We start from the raw sequence: 25,477 nt of genomic DNA, 5'->3' as shown, positions 1-25,477 counted from the left end.
CCCAAAACAATAAATTTCTTAGCAAAGTTTTCAAGTTCATTAACAATTGCAGCTCTCAAAGTCAGTTGATATCTGAGAGTAAACCGAAGTATGACTACGCTGGCTATCACTATCACCAGCCCCATTTGACTTCTGTAACTTATGCTGCTATGAGCCTAAAAAAAAAAAAAATTCAGAATTAAAGGCTGAAGGCACATTTTCACAACTCGATGTTACAGGGAGAAATCAAGATACCCAACTCACACAACTGAAGACTTGACACACTAGTATCAAAGGATTCAGAGTAACTGTGGCCTTGTGACACAGCTCTGTCCTCACTACAGGGTAAGAAACTCAAACCTAGACTTAAAAAGGACACACTTGCAATGTCATCCAAAACAACTTTCTGATGAAACTCCCAGACGAGGTTTCACCCAGCCAATCAACATTTATATTTGCAACAAAGCTGAATGCAAACTTTCTGTGAAGCTTCTGATGTTTTTTAAATGACTCATCAAGTTGGCTCAGCACAAGGACCTCTGATGGTTTCTCACGCATCAGCCACAGGCACGGTTTGGGGTGCAAGATCAGTCCCCTCCAACAAGGCTCTCTCCATGGCAGAAACACAGGGCTCTCCTCCCCCTCCACCCCACTGCGCCAAGGGACTTGGCAGCAGAACATCACACACCCACCTGAGCCTAGCTGCTCCTTACAGGGGTAGTATTTTCCCCTTTCAGGTTACAGGAGAGGCAAAGAGCAGAGAAACTCACGCCAGGTTGACAGGCAAACACACCAAACTGACTCAAAGCCAGAAACTCAAGCATGGCACAAAAAACCAAATTCCTCGAGATCTCCCTGAACAAATCAGCAGCCATTACTTGATCCAGGTGAGCCTGACACCTGACAGATCCTCAGTTGAATGTCAAAGCAATGCCCTCCAGTTCTGCCATGACAGACTAACCTGACACCAAGCACCTGCATGCAACTCTAGACTAAGTCAAGAGAAGGGACATTTGGGAAATTCTCCACCTGGCACAAGGTGGCCTTTCGATCCTGCACAAGAAGCAGGACATGTTGAGAAACATGAATAAAAGAAAACATATAACAGGAAGAAATGCATGGCCTCATGACTACAGATGGAAGATCAAAATCCTGTAAAATTTTTATCAGTAGGCAACAACCAGAAAGACTGACACAGTTCGTCAGCACATTAATGATCTTTGGGAAGAAGAGAGAAACAACCAAGTGCAGAAAAACCAACCAAAGAAAGGTGGTGTTAGTATCACTGCATAAGAGAAGTACAGGGCTTCATCTGCAGTACAATGCAAAAACATACATGACTTAATTAGAGCTACAAGTCAGCAAGTACAACCTCTACTTACTTCTCCTGGCCACCAATTCCTTTCACTGCCCTTCCTACTTCTCTTCATATTCATCCAGTTTTTCTTCCTCTCCTCACCTCACAGCTTCCACTTAATTTCATCACATATGCAACAACTTGCACACAAGGAAGAGCAGACAGAAATCCAATCCATAGTAAAGAAGAAGAAAACAAGGAAGATCATAAAATGATGATAGGTGGCGAATAGAAAGCAAAGGTAATCTAAAAATGATTCTACCCTTTACATACACAATAGAAAACAACTTGACTTTCCTGTATCCAGGGGAAGCAGGGGATGTCAATACCAGAATAGTGAAAGGTGTGTATCTCACCATGGATGATTTGAGTTCAGGAAACATCCTAGATTACAAGCAGTATCAGACAGGGCTGTTTAGGTACCCCTCACCATCTAAGAGGAGTAACTACAAAAGCAGAAAAAATTCCCTGAAGTTCTGATCTAATGCGATGAAATACATGCACCTCAGTTCAGAGGATGGTCAAGTGACTAACTCTGCTTCTAGTTTTACTGTTAATACCATAGAGTACAAATTGAAAAGGAATACCTGCTATAAGTATGCACATAGACATTGCAAATATTCTGCTGTTTCTCTGTAAGAACAACTATGTCATTAACTTTCTAATATTTGAAAGACAGCTACATATTGGCAGTAGTATTGAACCATGATCAGCTTTCAGATTTGCAGAGGTAACTATAAGCATGGAGAAGTAAACCAACAGAACTAAGTTTTAATAACATTCTTTCAAATAATCCAGTATTCACAGTACATCTCTATCAGGGAAACTGCAGTGCATGGACTAGTTTAAGGCTATACTCATGATATCTAATATCTTTCCATATCCAAAGGTTCACAAGTGAAAGGTAATTAACTTTTCCCAAGTAGGAAACTAAATTTCAGTAGTTTCAGTAAATTCCACCTGGGTCTTTAAAAAAAAGAATTTACTGTACATCAATTCCTAGTGCCATTCTACTGACTGGTAGAGCATTACTGAACTCAAACATACCCTTATTACATTTTGCCAGTGGTGTCTGCTGCATTTTTTTCCAAGGACTGTTTATGACTATTATTCTTTACACTTAACTGCACAGTATTTTAAGATGCCTATTAAGACGCCACCATTATGTCACTGCTATTTCCACAAGAAACTCCCCATGCCACTCCAGAAAATCAGACTCCAAGTCTTCATTGCTTCATTTTCCCTCATAAACAAACATTCACCTCTTACTCTGGTACAAAGTGAGCAATTATTCTTTTTTTTCCACCATGATTTACCAAAGAAGAGAAAGCCAAAGACTGGAACTCACGCTACACTTTGAATGGATTAATGTGCTTGATCATAGGGTATGCTTAGTCACAGACCCTGAACAGTATGAATACATTTACCTGTTGAATCAAATAGCTACTGAAAAAAGAAAGGCAACAAAGAACACTGACCACCTATCTAAAATGAGAGACTGAATATGCTAACACTAAGGAATACATATGATGTTTCTATTTTCTTAATCTAATTTCACAATTTGTGGGTGACATCTTCAATCTCTTCAACTTTGAGCAGAAATTTATTACTATGAAATTTCTTACTGTTCTATTTTGAGTAAATTAAGGAGATTCTGACAAATTATGTTTGTCTTAGCAAAATATTGCCATTGCATCTTCTTAACAGAGGTTAAACTGATAAAAGTCAGCAATAGCAGAGAGCTTTGTACTTACTGAAAGAGTAAACCAAGTCACAAGGAATTACTACTGGAACTAAACATTCCAAATGAAATGCTCACATAGCAGAGGTAGTAATGCCCTTATTAGTCTGAACTAACTTTGTTAGTGGGGTAACGGAACGTTTCTTGAATCAGAGAGGAAATGTAAGTGACCTGAGGGTGAGCTCTGCTGCTCTGTGGCAGAGCACTGCTGTGACAGAAATGTGACAGAGCAACTCAAACACAAAATACCTTCTTCCCCCCCCTCATACAGGCTGGACAGTTAAGACCCTAATGGGGCACTCTCAACAGAACTCAGTGGAAGAACAAAACAAAGGTTTTAACTCGATAAAATTCCAAATGAAGAATGGTTCAAAACCGGAAACATGAATCAGCTTTTCGCAAAGTCAAGCTTTGTAATAAGTTACCTGTTTACATTTAAATCAAAGCTGTAAAACCACCTAGTGAAACAAAACGCCTGAAAAATACCTACATGATGACAAGAACCCAATTACAAACAATCCCCACAACACTATTTCAAGAGTAAAAGGCATGTCTGTTATCCTCTTAACTTACACAAAACCAAGCACATAGAAAACAAACAAAAAAAACCTATTCAAGAACACAAAACTTGTTACAGTTCCATCCCCTCCAAACTTGTAACACTTCCTTTCAGGGTAGACTTTCACCGGTGTTTTTACGCCTGTACTGTCACCAAAGTAGGGCTCACACCCTCCTCTGACAGGCAGGATCAACTCCTTTAAAAAAATCCCCTCCCTAATATAGGGATACTAGCTTTCCAACTGGTGCCCATAAACTGAAAAACAACTGAAATTAATTTTTTTTTAATGATCACCTGAGTTTCAACTTCAATCAGATTTAGTTTCTCAACACAGCCTGTCAAGCAACTGGCACAGAGACAGCATCCAGACAGAACTGCTTCTTCATGTTGGTGAGCGCTAATATCAGGACAGAAAACTACAGCATTAAACCACATCAGATTCTGACAGGACAAGTTTATGGATAATAAAAGAAATCATTTACAGTGACATCTGGGATTTCAAGTCCTAAAAGTAACACGCACAACTAGAGAAGGCTGGAAGTACAGAGATAATGAGCAAAGCAAGTGTTCCACTCTATTGCTAGTCAACGTTTTGGGAAGAGAGAAGAAAACTTCAGTAACTCCACAGGATAACAGAACAAAGCAGAAACATAACCCATTTCACTTTTCAAATTGACTAGCGCCTTGGAGCTCATCTTTCCTGTTAGAAGAGCATAACATCCACCCTCCCAATTACTCAACATCACAGGAAACCTAAGCTATTCCATACAAACCATTGCACAAAACACCTCCATCTCCCTGAGAGAGAACTCTCTGAAGCAACCCTCCCATCAGCTGAAGGGGCTGCCTTTGGCAAGCTAACATGATGAAGTTGAACAATCATAACCAAAGCATCTAGTCTGGTGGTTTTTTTTCCCCTCCTACTGAAGGAGAGCTGGATAATGAGCATTTTTTGCAGCAATGAAGGAAACCTACAGAAGTTACTACACAAACTCCCACATTAACAGCAATACGCTACTAAATTTACAAATTAGAAAAACTGGCTTTTAAAAACAACTGCTTAAGATCCTCTGTTTTCATCTATTTTTTGAAGATTTGTAGGTGGAAAAACCCAAAAGCAGATGGGTGGGGAGATAAAATGGTCAGACATTACAGTTGTCAGACTTTGCTAACTCTACTGTATGAAGTGAAACACAGGCTCCCTGCCAACAACCAAACCAATTGAAGACATTCTGGAATTTCAGCCTCCATTTCAGACTGTTCTCTCTCAACCAATAGCTTCAACTCCTTTATGAGGACTATATCTCCAATACTCAACACAAAAAGCCTCAAGATTGTTTTACCAGTAATTAAAGAACCCCAAGTATTTTTAACCAATCTGGGGCTATGAACTAATAAACAGAAGTTATTGTGTATTTGGTCTGAATATCCTCAAAAGTATAAAGTGTTCTTAATTTAGATATATGAAACTTCTGGAACTTAAGGAAAGAAAACAATTTAATTTTAGACTAAATTGGTTAAAAGCTTGATTTACTTTCTTTACTGTCAGATAAATGAGTTTATTATAGTGCAAAACTCTACTTTAGCTCTGATAAGTAAGGATTAAATTGCATTTCATCCAAACACTCAATACGTCAATTTTTGACCTCTGAAGACAGCTTTCTGAAGATCAACTTTTTTTTTTTTTTTTTTTTTTTTTTTACCAGCCCAGGAATAATGAATGAGGTGTTATATAATTCCAATGCAAGAATACTTCAAGCAGCTACATGTTTCTTAACATTTTAGGCTGCATATGAATTTTCTACTGTAGCAATCAAGCTTCGCATCAATTTTCCTATCAGGCAAAAATATCTTAAATGACCAGACCACAAAATCAAGTCATTACTAAACACACAAATATATATATATATGTATATATAAAAAAACACACACACATCCCCAAAAGTTAACACACCGAGCTTAAGCAAGCAACTAAGACCAAAGAATTTCATAATTAATCTTCACAAGACACAAAAGTAATTTCGTTTAATATATTAAAGCATAACAAAACCATTAATACACAGCAAATAAATATATAAATACAGTTATAGGCTGTTACTTATCATTTCAAGTCCTCCAAGTGGACTGACTTTGGGCATTCTCAAATAGATTTAGGTATTGCAAAGCAACTTAAAAAATATTCTCTCCTCATTAGCCAAGCAACCCAAAATACTCACTTAAAGTGAACTAAAACACTGAAGTACTTTCTAGGCGTTCGATAAAAAAAAAAAAAAAAAAAAGAAAAAAAAAGAGAATACTCAAGTGCTGCCTACTCTAAACTGGCTAATTGTGCATGACAATAATTAAATTTAGACATCCTTTTGCTAGTTAAACCAGTAGGTCTTCTCTCATCTTTTCAGTGACTTATGACAACAACTTTTTTCCAACCTTCTGGATTACAAAAGCACATTTATTTCCCTCTCAGTATTAACTTTTTTTTTTTTAGCTTTCTGGTTTACTGTTCAATAGACAAAGCCACTGCAAATTTTAAAACTAGAACTGAGTCAGATTAACAGTCCTGAGAACCCAAGACTGAATGCTTATTCAGATGCCTGAACCCAACCCATTCTCCACCATTAACTTGAATAACCCAGCACATACAGTGACCTGTGTGCTCCTCTCAGCATCTGCTAGAGCACACTCAGCTGATCTCAGACAAAAACATGATTGCATTAACTGTCATACAGAAAAAAGCACCACAACATCTAAAAGGTCCTGATGGACTCCCGTCACACTCACAATACCAGCATCACATTAGATGGAAAAATAAAGCTGCACACAAAGCATAAAACAGAGTTAAGTACAATCAAGTTACTTTTCAGTGTTATGGATAATCTGTACCGTCACAAGATTTCTAAAATAAGCTTTTTAATCTAGCCATAGTCTTGCTTCTCATGCAAGATTCAATTTTTGCTTCCTATGACCATCACAAATTCTACTTTAGGAGTATATAAACTGTTCAATCCATCATACAGGATTCTTAAAGAAAAAAAATCCCTATAGAATCCACAGAGGATTAATTTTACAAAACCAAGTCAACAATGAGGAAAAGTAATGACGTTTAGCCTGTCTTACCTTGTTCATGACTCCAGGCTGTGGCCCTCTTAGTCCAGCCTGCCCTCCCATCTGTGGAGTGCCTTGTTGCAGTGTCTCAGCCAACAAGTTACCAGCACTGCCCATTCCAGGGTTTGGGTATGGCATATTGGGTCGCCCTCTGCCTGCTCCAACTGAACCGTTCATCACTTGCCCCTGCATCATCCCCTGTCCGTTGCCTGCTGCCAACATCCCAGGATTCATGCCAGCATTCATCCCTGTGTTCATTCCCATGCCAGGCTGGTTAACTGGGCTGTTCACTGTTGGCATCATTGCTGCAGTGGATTGAGCAGAAGGACCCTGGTTGGGTCCACTTGCACCCATCGCCATATTGGGAGAAGTCAACCCAGCCTGTGCCATGGGGCTTTTCACCATGCTGTTTAACATTCCCATTCCAGGACTGTTTTGTTGGGTTTGACTGACCATGCCTTGGCCAGGGCCACCAACCCCCATATTGAGATTTGGGGAGCTGCCAGCCCGTAGAAGTTCAGACAGCTGCTTGTGTTTAGAGGCAGCATCTTGTGCCAGGCCAAGGCTGGTCTGCAGCTGATTAATGTCACCACCATTGGTGAGCCCAAGTTCTGTGGAGCTGATCAATTCATCTGGCAAGTCATGCTCCAGATCAAAGAGTGATCCAAAATCTGAAAAACAAAACAGATTGTATGTGAGGTCAGAGCAATTAATAGTGTCTTGAAGTTTCTACTTTTTAATTTCCAGTAACTAGTGAAACTTGGCTTTTTATATTTGAGCAAAATTCCCTTATCAGTTGTTACTGAAAACTATCTAATTCATCAGGATAAAAGTAATCCTAAACTTTACAGGGTGTAAACTAGAGAAAACCATTCTACTTCAGCCTTCTACAACTTGTGTTGAAAGATCATTGGATATCTCAGCCTATGACCTCTCAACTTGAAATTTTTTACAAGAGAGGAGTGAAAAATACATACTGAAATCTCTCAATTAGCCAATGGAATTAAACAGCAATTACGAGAAACAATTAGCAGGTTGATGAGAAAACACTGTCTTTATAACTTTTGCTAACCTCTATCACTTTTGGAACAGCAATATAACTTTAAAAAATGTTTACTATTTATAAAACAATAAATAGACGTTTGGTTAGAAGTTTCATGTTGAATTGGGTTTTCTGGCATTTGGTTTGGTTTCTTTTTTTGGGTAGCTGTTTGGTTTCTTTTATTCTTCCACATGCAGTCATTACCAGCATTGAATCGCCAAATTTCACTTAACTTCAATGGACATCCAGAATCTTCCCACAACAAACAACATCAGAAAACAAAGTATCCCTCCTGGCCACCAGGGTGGAAAAACAAATTCCCATCTCAGGAGTCCATGCAAGGCAAACCCCAAGGTAACTAAATGGTGAAAGATTGCTACTCAAAATATATAGATATATAAGACCATTACACAGTACCCAGAATCGATTTGTTCAAGAGAACAGGAAGTTCTTATGTCTGCAGTAGTAGTACCCACCTTGGTCTATTCAATCTATGGTAGTTAAACAAAAAATAACTTGGAAAGCTTATGGTTTCTGACATGCATTAATGACAACTTCCCTCTCCAAGTGAGAGGGAAGTTGTCATTAATTACTATTAATTGACGTGTTGTTCTCACCAACGAGTGTCTCTTGAGGAATGCAAAGCTCAAATGCAGCATTGGCTGCAGTGACCAGAAATGGTGGAGCTCAAGATCCAAATGGCCCAAATACAAGTGGAAAAATACTACAGTTGAACAGCATGTAAGTCAGAAAAGTTTATCAGCATTATGGATCTGTTTAAAATGTTTCACATTATACTATACCCAAATTACCAAACTCTGGACTACCAGTTTCTACAACTTCACAACTGTTATCACAGATAAGATTATAACTTGAGAATTCTGAAACTATGGTATGAGATTGGCAAGAATGAAGGTATGCCACAACAGGGGTTTTAACACTCCTTTTATACACTCTACATTACTACAACCACCTCAGACAGACTGACAATTTCCATTAAAGAACTTTTAAACTACTAAAATTAGGTAGCCCACTCTTCATTACCACGTATCCTGTGCTAGAAGTTATGCTTTGCAAGACACACTAAGAACTGATCGTTCATTTGCATGGCTGGTATTTTTGAAGATTCAAAAGCAAAGTAACAATTAGAAGAATAAATCTTTGTCCAAGTTTTCTTTCATCTAAAATGATGCACTTAATGTTGAGTGTCAGTAAATTCATCTAAAAACACAGCATACACACCCCCATCCCCACAAAAAAAAAACCAAAACAATACAACTAAAACCAAAACCAACTTAAAATGCTCAGTGTTTAGCTTAAGAATTACATTTTGATGAACATGGGAAGAGTTAATGGAAGAGATCCTAAAATTAGAGATCAAGGAAGTGGAAAACGCAATCAAAAAAATTGCTGACAGCTAAAATCAGCTTCCATTGGCACCTTAAGCAGCCTGATAGGACACATTTAACAGGCAATCCTGAAAACACTCTGCTAATAACCTGACAAAGAGCCAGTGTGAGGAAGGAGTAAAAGATACAATCAGGAACTCAAAAGTTAAGTCTGTTGTCCTCAATGGTGAGCAAACAAAACTGAAAACTAAAGTTAAGTGACTGGAAAAAACATGACCCAGCATAAAGCCTGTACCTATAACATAACCATCACGGCAACCCAGACACCTCCCATCAGCCCCCACACAGTCCAAAGGCCACATTTTTGACTCTCTGTAGTTGGGCAAAGAATTTCTGTGCTTGAACAAACACAACTTCCAGTACAGGGCAAGTCCCAAACCAAAAATCCTCACTTCATCTTTCCTGAGTTCAGACCTTTGCATATAAACCCCTTCACAAAACCAACTCAAAAGTGACCAGTAAATGTTTAAATATGGAAAACTAATTTTTTTTTCAAACTACCATGTAGTATTTTCTTAGGAAGACTCATACAGATTATTTCAGATGTAGCACCACAAAGAAGCAGGGTAATTCTTGTTTTGAGAGACAAAGATTTGGCAATCTCGACTCACAAGAAAATACTAATCTGCTTCTCTGAAGACCTCGCTCTTCTTGAAATTTTCCCTCCTCATGAATGAGATCTTCCAGCTTTAAGGCTTACTAGCCCATTACTAACCAGAGCATCCAGGTACAAGCTACCTGAGCTCCTTGGCCTGGTCATTCTGTGACATCAGTGAACAGGAAGAAAAATGTCATAAAAACTGTAAGTGGCGTTAATCCTTTTTATTAATGCCTTAAACCATAACACACCACCAGCGACATTAACTAAATTCACCCCCCAACCCGAGTAATGTTGTGAAATAATCCTAACTGGATTAGTTCTTTATATCAAAACATCTAAGATGTTTCATATAAAACCTTCTACATAAAACTAACCTGCTAGGATTTTAAATCCTAGAATATGCTACAGATGATTCATTGTAAAAGAATACTGTCAACTATTAGCCAGAATTGTAAGTAGTAACTACCAAAAATGCAATATTCTGGTGTGAGTTTGCTCTTTTTAGCAGTCTTTTCCAAAAATAAACTTTCAAAGTCATCTTTAGCTAGTAGATATAGAAAAAAAACTTTCAATTGTCTGGTCAGCTACAAAAATTACATTTTTAGTCAACCGCTGGGAGGCAGAAATTATCTGATACAGGACTGAAACAAAATCTCAGACGACCATAAAGATGTATAGGACCTTGTGTATATTGAACAGTTGCAATCCATTTCAGTCTTCTACAGAGAACTGGCGCCCTAAAGGCCACTGTAGACAGTCCTACCTATGAGCAAGCCAAAAACTGTCAAGGCTGGGATAGGCAGCTCACAAATCACATGAAAACAGGATCATATATACTCACAGAAGAGCCAAAGGCATAGCTTAAGACAATGATGAGAAGCACCCAGGGAACCAATTGACTTTCCAGTACACTGAGCCCACTGCTACTCTTGCAATCTGTTGCATTAAGGATGTGTACAAAGATTTCTCACTAACAAAAGCTTATGAGAAGGCAGAGGAGGAAGATTAGTCCTGCAAAGGTTTGTCCACCTTATTCATCATCTCCAGAGATCCTGACAGAAAAACTGGGATGTAACAGAACAGAGAGTATCTGGCCTAAAGCCCAAAAACATCCAGTAATATACTAGAAGGAAGTGGCAGTGGTAGAGCTAAATCCTCATCTCAATCCTGACCTCAGCAGAGTAGCACAGAGTGATTCCCCATTATGCTGGAATTAGTGTATTTCTTTCTACAGGTAACAAGAACATATAGAATAGATCGCTTCTGCCACCCAAAGAGGCAAAGAAAAGAAAACCTCACAAAACAACATCTAAGTAGTAGATCCAAAAGTCTGTGATCATCTCAGCAAGGAAAAGCATATTATAATTCCTTTTAGGAACTGTACCACTACTGAACACTTAGCAAGTCTTTAGGAAAAAAAAAAAAAAAGGGTCAAGAAATCGACCTAACTTGCCCTGGCTACATTAGATCTGTAATGGGGAAATCAGAATAGACAGCAGAAGCAGGTCCATCTCTATCACACGCAGTTCAGTTAGACTGGATTAAGTAGTATGAGCTGTGCCCTAAACTGTGAGAAGGCAACTTCAAAAATCAGTGTACTAAGCTGCATTGCATACTGTGGACTGTCTTCTTGATTTTGCATTCTACTTCTAAAAGTACTGCCTTTGACAATGTCCAATCTGCAAGACGCAAGGAAACTGCCAGCCGGGGTTGAAAAGCCACCTGGCACCAAAATGGACTTTCAACTAATACACATCCAGACTGCGCAATCAAAACCCTTAAGTCAATAAGACTTCAGTGTCTTATCAAGTGATCAATTTTCAAATTAGCTACAAAGTATTTATTTCAAGTTAGTTTTACTGCAAGAGCACCTGGTAGCACCAGTGATGCAAGAGCTCCCAAAGCAGGCAAGGCAGCAATTTATGACAGTGCTTATAAAGCAGGGAAAATATATCAATACTAACTACTCAGCAAGGAAATCTGTTGGGAAAGATGAGACCCATGGATGCTTGCTCCTACAGAAATCAACACGTGTTCAGGCGGCACACATGAGTGTCTTTTACAGCTTTCTAGCCTACAGTCAGGATTCCATCGTTTTCTTATTTCTGGATTAAGAGAACAGACCTTTACTGACTTTTCTGAATAAAACAGAAATTCATGTCTATATGCAAATGATGTGGTCCTAAAAAACAGGCTACAGGGAATAATGCTGGTTTTCTAGGACTGGAATAATACTGGTTTTCTAGCACTGGTTTTCTTCCCCACATGCTACAAAACAGCAACGCTTTATTCTCACAGGTATGAACCCAAGGACTCAAGACATCTGAGCACTCAGTGAGAAGAGCTGGTACAAGCTGAAAGAAAAGCACTATGTGTGATCAGATGATCAAGAACCCTGCATGGCAGATAGGTCAGCCAGCTGCTGAGTCCCGAGCCTACCTCTGTCAAACCAGCAAAGAGGTGAGAAACTCAACAGTTTCTATCCGTTTCCCATGTATTATATTCCAAATAGAGACACACCAACTTAGAAAGCTGCTGAACAGACACCTTTTTACACAAATGTTTCTGAAGCCCAGCAACCTCTCAGTGGATCGACTTATATCACAGACACTGGGTTCACAACGAAACAAGAAGACGAGGCTCAATACAGGACACTGCATACAAAGCCTGCATGTGACAGGGGTGACAGGAACCACAGATGATGTTGGAAAACACACCACCTTTGCTGTGCTTTCAGACAAAGAACGACAATAAGGTGCTGCGGTCAGTATCTTCCCTGCACGGGGATACAAAAGCTACCCATAAAACAGGGCCTACATGTAATAGAGGAAGTGCCCAGAAGATCCCATCAGTATTCCAGAGAAATCAGCCATTCAGGCTTGCAGTCAAGCACCAGCATTACAGGACCTAAAATGCACTGTCTGAAATGTTCTCAAAAAAAAAAAAAAAAAAAAAAAAAAGCCCAGAACTGCCAAAAAACCCAAACTCCCATAAAACCAAAAAAGAGGCAAGAGAAGAGAAGATAAGGAGACAAAATCTCACAGGAGAATCCTCAAGTACCCATGAAAATGCAGAGGCAAAGGTGAAGCACAGGCTTGAAATAAAGTGCTGATAAAGTCATCAGTTCCCAAGGCCTCTACAATGACAGAAAATTAAGCTAGACAACTCTAGGCAGTTTAATCAGGGAAGAAGAAAAAAACACAGAGAAAAACCCTCATGCCTAAGAAAGAGGCACACACCAGCCTAGTAAGAACTTTGCTGTACCACACTTTGGAGATCAGACCATCAAATCCATCAAAAGAAGGGGCTTTTCATGCAGATCCTCTATGAACCCACAATTAGCTAATGATAACATAAGCTCTGCCAAAAATGTTCTAACTTGAGATGTAAAATTAATTTAAAATCATCTACTAAACCGATTCAAAATGAAGGGGCAAAACACCCACATCAGCCTGAGACATTAAGGTCTAGAGTGATCATTGCAGCTACTGCTTCCAAAATCCTCAGACAGCACTCCCTGTATAACCCTAATGGGGGGTGATCCCTTGCTCAAAATCAACTGAGAATTCATGTTCTGTATTAGGCTATTTGAGTAACAGCCTTCAGTGTTACACTTCTCAATATTACTTCTGTTCCCTGTAAGAAACTGGGAAAGCACTGACAACTTCCTTCCCTGCCAATCCAGAAAAGACCTGAATTTCCTCACTACATCAAGAAACACTGTAATTTGAGGCAAGAATGAAAATCATACAAACACAAAACATATTTAAAAAGTCTTATTTCAAACACCTGGAAGACAACAAACACGAAGGCTCAAAACATGTTAGCACATTATGGTAGCACACAATTTCTGGCACAATATTTTTAAAAACAATCAAACATTTGTTGATCAAAGCCCAATTTACCATCTAGAATGCACATGATTCCAATATTAGTTGTAACAACCAGGCATAAATGTAAGTATTTTGCAAGTGTGAACAACAACAACAAAATCGTTCTAAAGCACCAACAGCGTATCATTCAACATCTACTGAAGTCCTAAAATTAGGACCTAACTCTCTCCATTTTATAAGCTATTCTAATCCCTATTCAAACACTGATGTCAAATACATCAACTTTTGCTTAAGGAAAATTGTCTCAATTTTGTGGTGTCTCAATAACCTGCAAGTTTAAGTCATACTTTTTCCCAAACTCACATCAACCAAAATGCCTATTTTAGTAGACTCTGATTGATGCAAGTTTTTTGCAGCTTCAGAAGAATTTTGTATTTATAACAAACTTCTCAGTTTCATATCCAAAGTTCTTAAAAAAAACCACCAAGTATTTAGAGACAAATGATAGCAGGAGGTAACCACAGAAAACCATAGTGAAAACGCAATGGTTATGAATCTGGAATACAGAATTTTAACTGTTCTAGGGAAACAGAGGTAGTATAATCACATGGAAGAGTCTGGGGCCAAAATTCAGGAATAGAGTATGTTTAAAGACTTACTCTTACTTAAGGAGGAATTTCAGAGACATTTTTATTTATGTACCTGTTTATTCATGCTGTTAAACAAAGGTACTAGTCTTGCCATCACTGATAACTCACATAAGATGAAGTTTTGACATTTTAATTCCAAAATGCTGAAGTCACATCATTAATAATTTCCTTGTAAACATGTTCCTATTTGCATAGATTTCACTGGGCTACTTTTAACTTTAGTCAAAAGTCTCTAAATTAGTATTCTTATTCCCAGTGGGATTTGTGTATGCACAGCCCTAGAAAGTTAGAGAAGCTGGTGGACAAAAAGTGAGTGCATGCAGATAAGATGAGAACACCCTTATGTGCACAGAACACACAGAATTCATTTTAGAAGCAATTGCAAATCAGTTTCAAGAAAAGAGTAAAGTTCATTTAATTGTCAAGTTAACAAAGGCTTTGAAATTATGCAATCTGCATATAAAATTACCAAAAAGTCAAGCCACTTTTCTGAGTTCATTTAACATTACTCCAGAGTAAAAGCAAAAAGCAAAGCTGAATTTTTGTACAAAAAATACACAAGTAAAAAAATAAGTTAGCAGATAAGTCTTCATTATCTTAAAGCAGTAATACCCCAGATTGCCTGAACTTACATTCAGCAACATGTGAAAGGCAGTTTAGCTTCAGCAAAATTTGTACTGAGCAAGCCATATGTCATCATTTTGCTGGAATTTTACTTTTTATTAGGATTCCAAACCTATCCTTAGATCTCTTACGGGAATGCAATGAAAGATGCAGCACAGAGATGTTTCACACCAGCAAATGGGAAAGAGCTAAATTTTTATCTGTCCCACCTCACAATGACCACTTACAAAAAAGTAACCTGTTTTTTAATGTTCTGTACCTAACTTGCACTTTGTAATTAAAATCTTTGACTGGTCTCAAATTTCATGTGCTTGATGTCAGGTGTTTACAGGAAGAGCATCAACTGAGCAACAAGTTACTGTGGTTTGAGTCCACCAGAATACAACACTCCTCCTATTTTTCTTCAAAAAGATTTGGAAGAAATAGGTGCTTGAAGGAGAATATTGCACATGGAGTTTTTAAGAGAACTTTAAATACATTCATATGCCAGTCCATTTAAAGAAAACTTTTTGCTATTTAGGAAGAGAACAACAGGTTTTCACATAGTGTTCAGGGGAGGATCTCTGCCTTAGCTTAAATTTTACTTAAAGTTCTACAAATTCAAGGCAGCCATTGAAGTTTTTAATCAGGCACACCACCATATGCAGAGACAGATGTATTTTACCTCAGCCTGCTGCTACCATTTAAGTAAAGACAGAAAAACAAAATCCTTGGAGACAGGTGTGCATTGTTTAGTTGTCAGTGAAATCTACACAGCAAAACGACTCCATTTGTCAAATAATGAATCTAGGTGATTTTTGGGCAAACCCTCTCAGAAGGAGCACAAATTCAAGTGATGAGAAAGGCTGAAGTAGTATCATTACACAGCTGGAACAAGCACTGAAAGGCTGCTTCTGCTAAGCAAGACACTGAGGTGACACACTGGAGATCATCAAGTGGCCTACAGAGAAGATGCAGGAAACACACACTAAATCATACAAAATTGAAATTTAGTAATAAAGGGGTTTTCTACAAGTTACAAAGATATAAAGTTATAAAAAACAGAATTCCTACAGCAGACGTTCAGCATTTAGCCCCAGTATCTTATTAGACCCACATCCCCCCAAAAAATATACTAAAACCTAGAGTCTGATAGACCCTTCCTAGATGAAATTTCGTTTTCTGCAAATGCACAAGTGACCAATAACCTGAACTCAAGGCAAGCCCTGCTCTAGGACTGAGAGGAACAAGATGGAAAAATTAGTAGATTGTTTTTAATCTAGGATTTAAATTTCCAAGTGTTCTCCCAAACAAAGTTTTTTTTTTTCTCTGCAATATTAAAGTTGTGAATCTAGTTTTAAATTGCAATTGTAAACTGGTTTTCCAGTCTCAAAGGTTTTTTATCTGTAAGTACTCAACACTCAGTTTTACACTGTGGTATGTTTGGTACTTGTGTTGGAGTGAGTATTTCCTCTTTTAAAAAATTAGGTACTCTTCTAACACTGCTCAGAAAAAGTACCTGCCTATGCTAGAGTCTCCATGGTGAAAGACACAAAAGAACAGACACAGCAGTTTGGAAACCTACGAGGTTCAAAGGTCTGTGTGATTTTCTTTTAAAAAAATCATTAAGCACTATATGAATGACTGGTTTACTTTTTAAATAAAGTCTCCCAGACTTAAATTTTCTTGATTTATATTTATTCCAAATACAGTTACTTTGAAAAACTATTTGGCTACACAGCAAAGACACTCATTTTTGCCACACAAGCATCCGCCGTTGCAATACTTGACTTACAGTATATGCTAGTCATCAAATGACATTTTAAGGCAACACCAGCAAGAAATAGGGCTTTTAACAAGAAAGGATGAAAACATTTAACTGATGGCTGTAAGTTAAATGTAGCTAATCATTTAATCTTTAGCATAAGCTAGAAAACAGATTGATGAGAAGTTGTTAATTTTAAATGGGGCATATACAAACACTAGCAAAAACCACGCAGCTCTCAGAAAACAGAATTGAAAAGGGCTGTGAGGCAAGATTAATACAACTCATTTTGAGGGAAAAACCCATCCTGATCCATTTGGAACAAATGAAAGATGAGTATCACTCAAAACTGCAGTAGTCCAGGAGAGAAGTTTTGTTAAGGGTCCTAGACCTCTGATGGGAGGGAGAGTAAAACTTTAAAGGTCAGAAACAGTTCCTGACCAGAAAGAACACCCAGACTTTACAAAAGATGGATACTTAAGGGAGATAGAAGATGTGCTATTGCACAGAAAAACATTTTACTTCTGGATATAGTAAACTGAAGGATGTTAAGGCACATACCACAAATACATTTTCTGATCTTTGATAGAACACACATGCCAATTAACTGTAGAAAACTGACTTCCAGGGCCCCAGCAAGCCTGAAACACTAAGCATTTAAAATCTTATTTTCAGATTTAACAGCCTAAAGACACGATACTATACAAACACACTGCAGCAGGGGGTGTACTCCATTTTTATCCTGGAGGTTTTTTTATCACAGTACTGAATCCAAGGCCCAAAACACTTTCCCAGTTCACAGGTTATTTCTAAGTGGGGGAGGAGGACCGCATGTGGTAGAGGGGGGTTTGTAAAATACTATTAAACTCTCCTGCCCTGAATATACCACAAAGAAATCTGCACATAGCAATTTCAGCACATCTGCATTACTGCAGGAAAAGTTGAGGGATCCACAAATTAAAAAGACTCCTCCCCACCCCATTCCCCCCAAAATACCAAAATAAGTGGTTTAAAGCATACAACTAAAAATCTATCTTTACGAACAACTTCCAGTCACTTTACTCCACGAGGTAATTCCTCAGGAAGCATTCACGTTATTCTGTTACACACCTCAGCTGGCTAACAATGTTTAAGAAAGTCTTGTTAGCGTGGGTGCAACAGATCAAAAATGTTGCTACCAGTCAGGAAAGGTGAGCAAAGGAGCTACATTGGCAATGTAGCCAGTGTGCTCATCTGTCAATGTAACCGTGCTGATACAGAAGTGCCACAAAGCCACTGTTGTCACCAGAAGATGACCCCTCTGTAGATTTGTAATGGCCCTCAGAAAACTTTAAGCCCGGACAAGATACATAGATCATTATCATTCTTCTTTGCAACAAATATAAGACTTAAATAGGGGAAAAAAAAAATTGTAGAAAAGCCTGCGTAGCTCAAGGCAATCGCACACAGTCCTGTCTCTGAAATTATTCTACAAAATAAAAACATTTAAAGAAATGTTTAAAACATTTAAAGCTACAAAACATTTAAAGAAAAAAAATGAGACTATTCAAAAATTCTGATATACTACATTGAAAGTACCAAGGCTTTCTAAACTGCTTCAAAATATTTATTACGAAATGTGCTACGAAGTTTTTAGTTTGCTTCCTAAAAGATGGACTGGCATTAAAAAAGCAATTTAAAAACACACTAACACAGTATGTTCCATGGCAAAGCAAATTCTGAGCAGGGAACACATGAACCATCTATAACTTTTAAGACAGAAGAAGAGGCAGCGCTGCAACAAAAGTGGGAAATGCAGCTATATTTGGCTGCTGCCAATAAATCAAGCATATTAGGACAATCTCTGCTTGCTTCTTTTTAGAAGACAGCCACCAACATTATAGTTCAGTACATTCCAGGCCCAGAATATGAGTAACGTCCAGGTCTACAGTGAAAACATGAGTCAGAGACTCCTCTTAGCCTTCAATATAAACACACTTAACATCTGCAAGTTTGGGAATAATTTAACAGGAGTCAGTCACCATTTTTACATATCTAACAAGCTAAAATGTTTCTGTTTACGAAACTAATGAGAAAGTTAACAGCAAAACCAGCACTGTGCACAAGTGCTGCAAAAAGCTTCATCAACAGGGCAAGCCTTCCTCCTTCCCTCTGATGGTGCTGAGAATCTAACAGTTTTAAAAAGAGTGCTTGAGTAAGTACATAAGCACCATGTTACTTATTTCCTATAATTAACCGAGGAGTGGGGACAATACAAGATTTTAAGAGTGGAATTTACTTGATGACAGTTGCTTGCACTATTGCAAAGCAAATTTAACCAGGAGATAGGTTAAAAAACTGCAAACTTCAAAGCGGTTTCCCACAACAGAAGTATGACAAAACAAACGGCAGTCTGAAGCAGCAAATGAAAAAAATCTAACCCTAAAAATACATTCATCGGTTCATAGGTTGGATTTTATTTACAGAACTAGATATTATATGTCATGTTAAAAAAACACAGAATCTAAAACTATCCTGTATTCATATAATTAGTTGGGAAAAAAAAAAAAAAAAGCCAGACAATTAAGAACTCTTTAATAGGCCTTATGCAGCACATGAAGTGTTTGAACCACTGTAAACCTCTGCATAGCTATCAGATGCTGACAGTCCCAATCAATTTGGGAAAAACTGAAACTGTCTGAAACTTACAGAAATTGTCCAGTCCCTAGTGTTCCACCAGAACTGAAAAAAGCTCATTTATTAACTATAAAAAGCTGCCCAGGTAGTCAACAACTAAAGACTAAGTATTCTGTGAAAGTCTGCACCTGTTAAACCGAAATACATGCACATATTATCCAACCCTTACTTGATCACAAGTGTCTGAACTTAGACATGTTCATCTGAATCAAAATGTGCCTTTAACTTTCATATTTTTAAAGTATCAGAACTTTTCTCACGAAGTATTTTTATCTTACCTCTCTAAACAGAGCAAAATAACCACTATCAAGACAAACTAAAAATGGTTACTATGGAATTAACCGCTGTTTTCCAAATCTAGCACAAAAACAGCCAACAACTGGTCCTAGCTAGAGTAGCTTCTCCAACCCTCTTCTACTGTCTTATTAGAGACCTGTTGATATTAGGAATAGTCCTGTCCTCCAATTACAACATAATATTGGCTGTATTTAATATGCACTAAAACTCACACACAAACTTTTCAAAACTAACACACAATTTACTGAGAATAGAAAAGGAAAAATCAAAATTTTACAGATGATCCCAAGCATAATCACATCCACTGCTCTAAGACCTGCTACATAAAATGGTATTAATTGTCACAGACCTTTTCAGAAAAAAAAAATGAATTCCCCTCAAAAAAAACAAACAAAAAACCAACCCGACAAAAGAAACCCCACACCTCTTTTCTTGCCAGTTGTTAACTGCATTAAACAAGAACACTGGTGCCTTCAGAAATGCCACCACTCACCAGACTGGCAGGAGGAGGCCTCCTCCACATCCCACATAGGATCTAATGGGAGTTCAAAGAAACTCCTGTGGGACAGGTAACAGAGTATTCTCACAGCAAAATGACACCAAATATTCACCTGCTTCACAAGAAACCTTAAAAAGCTGAACAGCCCTTCCTGTACATACAACCCCCCTTACCAGTACAACCAGTTCATATTTGCTAGGGATTGGGACACCTAAAATTTCCATGCTCTAGCTTGCCTTTGCAGCATCACCAAAGACCTTTGCAGGACTGCAGAGATGTCCCTTTTCTCTCCACAGCTCTTCCCCTCTACAGGGGAATTTCAGACATTTTGGTCGTGCAGCAAAGAAAGGTGCAAGATGAACTACACTCCATATTGATCCTTAATGCAAATAAGGCGAAATAAAATTTCATCTCTGAGAAGATAAGAGTCTCAATAAACCTTATGCCACAAGCATGGCATCTGGAATTTGCTTTTAGCTGCTCTGCCTAAAGCCCATGGTCTATCTGAACCAGAAAAGCAGTATTTTGATACACTTCCGCAAGGAAGAAGAATGAAAGACTGTAAAAAGTAAATCATACAAGCAGACCGCACGTAAGAAGGGAAAAACAGCAGAGAAATAAAACTCGTTTCTAAACAAGCCGGAAAAGAACCCGTATACGCAAAATAGAACACAAAACCGAGACATTTGTGTGTACACACGTAATTCAACAATAAAGTGTACAAAAGCATCGTCTTTAGCACAATTTCGTATTTCTGCAACTGGCATTATGCTTAGCAAGGAACTCGGTAATCGCTACTATTGTGAAAGACACGAAAATGACGATCTCTTAAGTCCTATCTGCAGCTGATCAAAAGCACAATAAACCGAACAGCTTTGCTTTCAATCACTTCCAAAAAAAGAGAAGGGCAAAAACATCCGAACACCCTCCCTATGCCATTAACGCAAACAGCTTCGAGGGGAGCGAGAACACTCGAAAGAGACGGGAAGGAGAAAGGCAGGCTCGAGCTAACAGCAGCAAAAGGGAGGGGGAGACTTGGGAAAAAAGAGGGGAGAAAAGAGCAGTAATTGCGGCACCGAGAAGTGAAGAGGCTCTGGAGCCCCAAGACTGACCTGTGCCGTCGCTGGCGGACACGGAGAGCGCCGGTGAAGAGAGTTTAGGCCGCTTGGCTGAAGGCGGGCCCGGCTCCACCACATTCTCGGCCATTTTTAATTTTTTAGACAATCACTCAGAGCAGAGAGGTGGCGGCGGCGAACCCCAAAACCTTGACGTTCTTCTGGGGCCCCAAGTCAGCTGAAGAACAACAATAACGCCGCGAGCAAGCGAGGAGGATCTGGCGGAGACGGGGGGCCAAGTTCCCCTTTTTCTGCTCCTCGGGCTCAGGGAGGGCGGCAGCGGAAAAGCCGGGAGAGGTGGGAGCTGAGGCGGCCGGGGGTGAGGCCTCTTCCCCCCGGGCGAAAGGGCTGAATGGGAAAAGCAGGTAAAGCCCTCCGCCAAAAAAAAAAAAAAAAAAAAAAAAAAAAAAAAAAAAAAAAAAAAAAAAAGCTGGTGAATATTTTTTTGTTTATTTTTTTCAGTAAAATTAATCCCGGCTGTTGTGCTGGTGCTTCCTCGTCGCCGCCGCCACCATCATCATCTTCATCCTTCGAGGGGTCTCCTCCTCCTGCTGTCTCCTCACCGCCGCCATCAGCTTCTTCCTCCCCGTCGCCGTCCTCCTCCTCCTCATCGCCACAAGGAGGCGGGCGAAGGAGGGGAGAGGAGGAGGAAAAAAGAAAAAAGATCACCGTCCTCTAGCAGCGGCTCCTTCTCCTCCAACACCACCCTGCGAAAAAATACCCACCGCCAGCGACAGGGCTGGGGGAGAGGCGGCGGGGGGAGCGGCACAGCGTGCGAGGGGTCCCCAGCTCCACTCGCTTCTTCTTCGCCCGTCGCTAATGGCTGCAGAAAGGGGAGCTGTAAGGATGAGGAAGGTGAGGATAAGTCCCAGGAGTCTCCGCTTCACATCTTGTTGTGCAGGGAAGGAGGAGGGGTTGTTGTCCTGATGGAGGCAGCACCGATGGCGGGATGGGAAGGTGGGGGGCGAGTTTCAACACCCTTTCTGGCCCCCCCCCTCCTTTTTCTCTCTTTCCCCTTCCTCTTTCTCTCCCTCGCAGTAGCAGGCTGCCCCCCCCGCTCCGGCGCAGGCAGAGGGGCCGATCCCACAGCAGCGGCAGGAGGAGGAGGAGGAGGAGGAGGAGGAGGAAGAAGCCGGCCCCTCCCGCCCTCCCTGCCTACCTTCCCCCTTCCCGGACGGCCGAGGACGGTGGCAGGGAGGGGGCTGCCTGTCTCAGCTCCCCCGGACCCACGGGCGATGCGGGGCGCGATGAGCGAGGGAGGAGACTCGGCCGCCGTTCGGGCGCGGTGGGGACTCTCCCTTCGCCTCTGCGAGGGTGGGAAAGGGAGCCAAGAGGTTGATAGTCCGGGTGGGAGGGGAGGCCGCGCAGCGATCCCTCCGAGAAGAGGAGCGAGAGGTAAAATTGAAATAATAAAACAGGAGAAAAACCACGGCGGGAGAGGCCGGGGGACTTGCCCCGGAACGGCCGGGCGGGGGAGGGGTCCCCGGCGCTGGCCGGCGGGGGGGCCGGGGCGGGACGGCGGCAGCGCGGGGGCCGAGCGCAGGCTCCCTACTGCCCCTGCCTGGCCCTCTGGGGGCGTGTGTGCGGAGCGGGCAAAGCGGGGGCGGAGGGCACTGCGGAGAGAGAGAGAATTCCGGGAAAAGGAGAAGAGAGAAAAGGAAACAGAGAGAAAGGGAATAGCGAAGGGACGGGCGGGCTGGGGTTGGGGGGGGGAGGGGGACGGACGTCTGGGCTCCTCGCTTCTCTCCCCGTCCCCTGTCCGAGCCCTTGAGTCTCTGTGCGCTGCCCTCCCCCTGGCTCGCCCCGTCCGGCTCGGCCTCTCGCTCCCTTCTCCTCCCTCCGTCGCTCACACACACACAAAATGGCGGCTGTTGTTCCTTCGCTCTCCCGAGCCCTCGGAGGGAAGCGGCGGTGGCGGCAGCGGCCGGAAATGAGCCAAGAGAACACGGGGGGCGGGGCCGCCGCGGGGGCGTGGCCAGCCCTGCGGGCGAGGGCGGGGCGGGGCCCGGCGGCGCTAGCGCACACAATGGAACGTGGGGCGCCGGCGGGGTGGGGGGGAGTGGGCCCGCCCCAGCCACTGTCACGAGACCGCGCTCATCCAATCAGCGCTCGCCTCTCGCTGGGCTCTTCCGCAAACTCCACTGGCCCCGCCGCTTAAAGGCGAAGGGTTTTTCCCTTAAAAAAAAAAAAAAAAAAAAAAAAAAAGGCTCCTTCTTTCTGCCCCGCCCCACACGCCGTTATCTGTCGGCCCAAAAGTGCGCGGCGTAGGCCGGGAGAGCCTGGCTGGACCCTGCGGTCGTCCTCTGCGGCCGTCCCGGCCTCTTCCACCACGCGGTGCTCGCTGCCCGGCCCGGTGGGCTGAGGCGCCGGCGGGAAGAGTGCAGTTCTTTCGCCGGCGCCGTCCTTCCTTCCCTCCCGGCTGCCGGCTCCCGGCCGGTTCCCCGCGGCGCCGGCGGGCGGGGCGCTCCTGTCGCCCATCCCGGGCCGTGCTGCGCCACAGACATGGCAGCCCGGCCCGGCGGGTCCTGGCCAGCGAGCACAGCGGCTGGGGAGCGGGGCCCGCACCTCCGAGGGGGCAAGTGCATGTGCGAATCACAGAATAAATAAGATTAGAAAAGACTTCTGAGATCATCAAGTCCAACCTGTGACCACACACCACCATGTCAAACAGACAATGACACTGAGTGCGACGTCCAGTCTTTCGTTAAACACCCCCAGGGACGGAGACTCTACCCCCTCCCCCGGCAGCTCCCAACGCCTAATTGCCCTTTCTGTGAATAAATCCCTCCTAATCTGGGGGCGCTCTGGGCCGCCTATCCCGGGCGTGTCCAGAGCTGCCTCAGGCTCCCGTCGGCGTTACAAAACGTAACAAAAGCCCAAACGCCGACACTCGGATGCCAAAGGGTAAAGGAGCCCGCGAGCCCCGCGCTGTGTGCCGGCGATGGCGCGGTGTGAGGGATGGCCGAGCCCTGACAGCGCACCCGCCCCTCGGAGGGGCTGTCGCAGGCACAGGTGACACTGGCGCGGTCCCTCGCCAGCCCTCTCAGCCCCTGAGCCGTCCCAGAGGTGACGGACCTGCCACGAGTTTTCCTCAAATCTCGGAGGGCCCATCCCTGAGGAGATGCCCCGTCGTGGCGTTTCCCGTCGGCGCGTTTGGACTCTGTCGGGCCGCGAACCATTACGGGATAGGAGTGGAAAGGAAATGCAGGCACGTGCATGTTTTTAATGGAAAAGCAGGGGGTGTTGATCCGAGCCCGGACATTTGCGAGGAGGACTTTCCTTGCCGCTCACCCTCCGGGGTTTAGCTCTCTGCGATCCACCTAAGAGCCGAAGCAGGTACTTGGGAAGAGCCTGGACTAAACACAGGCTCAACACTGCAGCATCCAAGAGGAGCCTACAGACAGTAGGGAATTCACAGCCCTGTAAGTTATCCACCAGCTCCCTCACATAACTCCCACTCTTCAACTTTCCTTGTTTGGGTTTTATTTTAAGCAAGATTGTCCTTGTCTCCCCCAGCACAAAAAGGAAAACGCAAACCGCTCCAAAAATGCCCCAAGATTGGATTAGCCTTCCTGAAAAGTCTTGAAGGCACAGGCAATACGCTAAGAGAGGTGGAGGGAGCCTTGCGAGGACAAATAAGCCTCAGGAAAATAATCTGGAGAGTAGAAGGTCTCAGAACTAAGGCTGTCAGGGCTAACAGCCTTAAACTTAACAGTGGCACCTTAGAAACTATGTAAGAGGTTCTCACAGGTTTTTTGCCTTTTATTTTTTCTAAATTTCCCAAAATATTCCAGTTATTGAGGTTTTATATGACCTTGATTATTTTGTTTTCAGATTCACTGCTTCCCTTGTTTGTGAAGCAATTTTTTTTAACACAGCTGAGACTTATTTTAAATTTTTGGTCTCCTTAGAATTAAAAGTTGACTGAAGTAAGTCAATATAAAGTTACCAGGCTATCTAGAGGCCCTTAGTCTCCAGTTCAATAAGGAATTAGTGCCAGTTTTATGAAGATTCAGAAGTGCATAAAAACACCTAAATGTTTTTAGAAGTTAGGCCCTTAATGAACAACAAGTTTGGAGCAAAGGAAATCTTTGAAATAAGAGTTTTATGACACTTGTTCCTATCTAGAGACTAGATCCTACCACACAGGTCGCCTGAAATTGTGCTGACAAACAAAATATAGTATTTTTCTTTTTTGTTTGTTTGTTTGGGGTTTTGTTTGTGGTTTTTTTGGGGTTTTGTTTTGTTT

At 41.7% G+C, this 25,477-nt stretch overlaps 1 protein-coding gene across 1 annotated transcript in view; it reads right to left on the bottom strand.

The window, feature by feature from the left end:
* EP300 (E1A binding protein p300) overlaps positions 1–22,491 on the bottom strand; it is a 62,545-nt gene extending 40,054 nt beyond the window's left edge. The window contains exons 1-3 of the mRNA XM_066320087.1: positions 22,388–22,491; positions 21,226–21,601; positions 6,751–7,409 (exon numbers count right to left, since the gene is read on the bottom strand). Coding sequence (XP_066176184.1) covers positions 6,751–7,409; positions 21,226–21,319 — 753 coding nt within the window. The 5' untranslated portion in view covers positions 21,320–21,601; positions 22,388–22,491. The remainder of the gene's footprint in view (positions 1–6,750; positions 7,410–21,225; positions 21,602–22,387) is intronic.
* Between the last annotated feature and the right edge of the window lie 2,986 nt (positions 22,492–25,477).

The sequence above is a fragment of the Sylvia atricapilla genome, chromosome 5, assembly GCF_009819655.1.
Source record: "Sylvia atricapilla isolate bSylAtr1 chromosome 5, bSylAtr1.pri, whole genome shotgun sequence".
Classification (NCBI taxonomy): domain Eukaryota; kingdom Metazoa; phylum Chordata; class Aves; order Passeriformes; family Sylviidae; genus Sylvia; species Sylvia atricapilla.
This window is presented reverse-complemented; position numbering and strand designations above follow the sequence as displayed.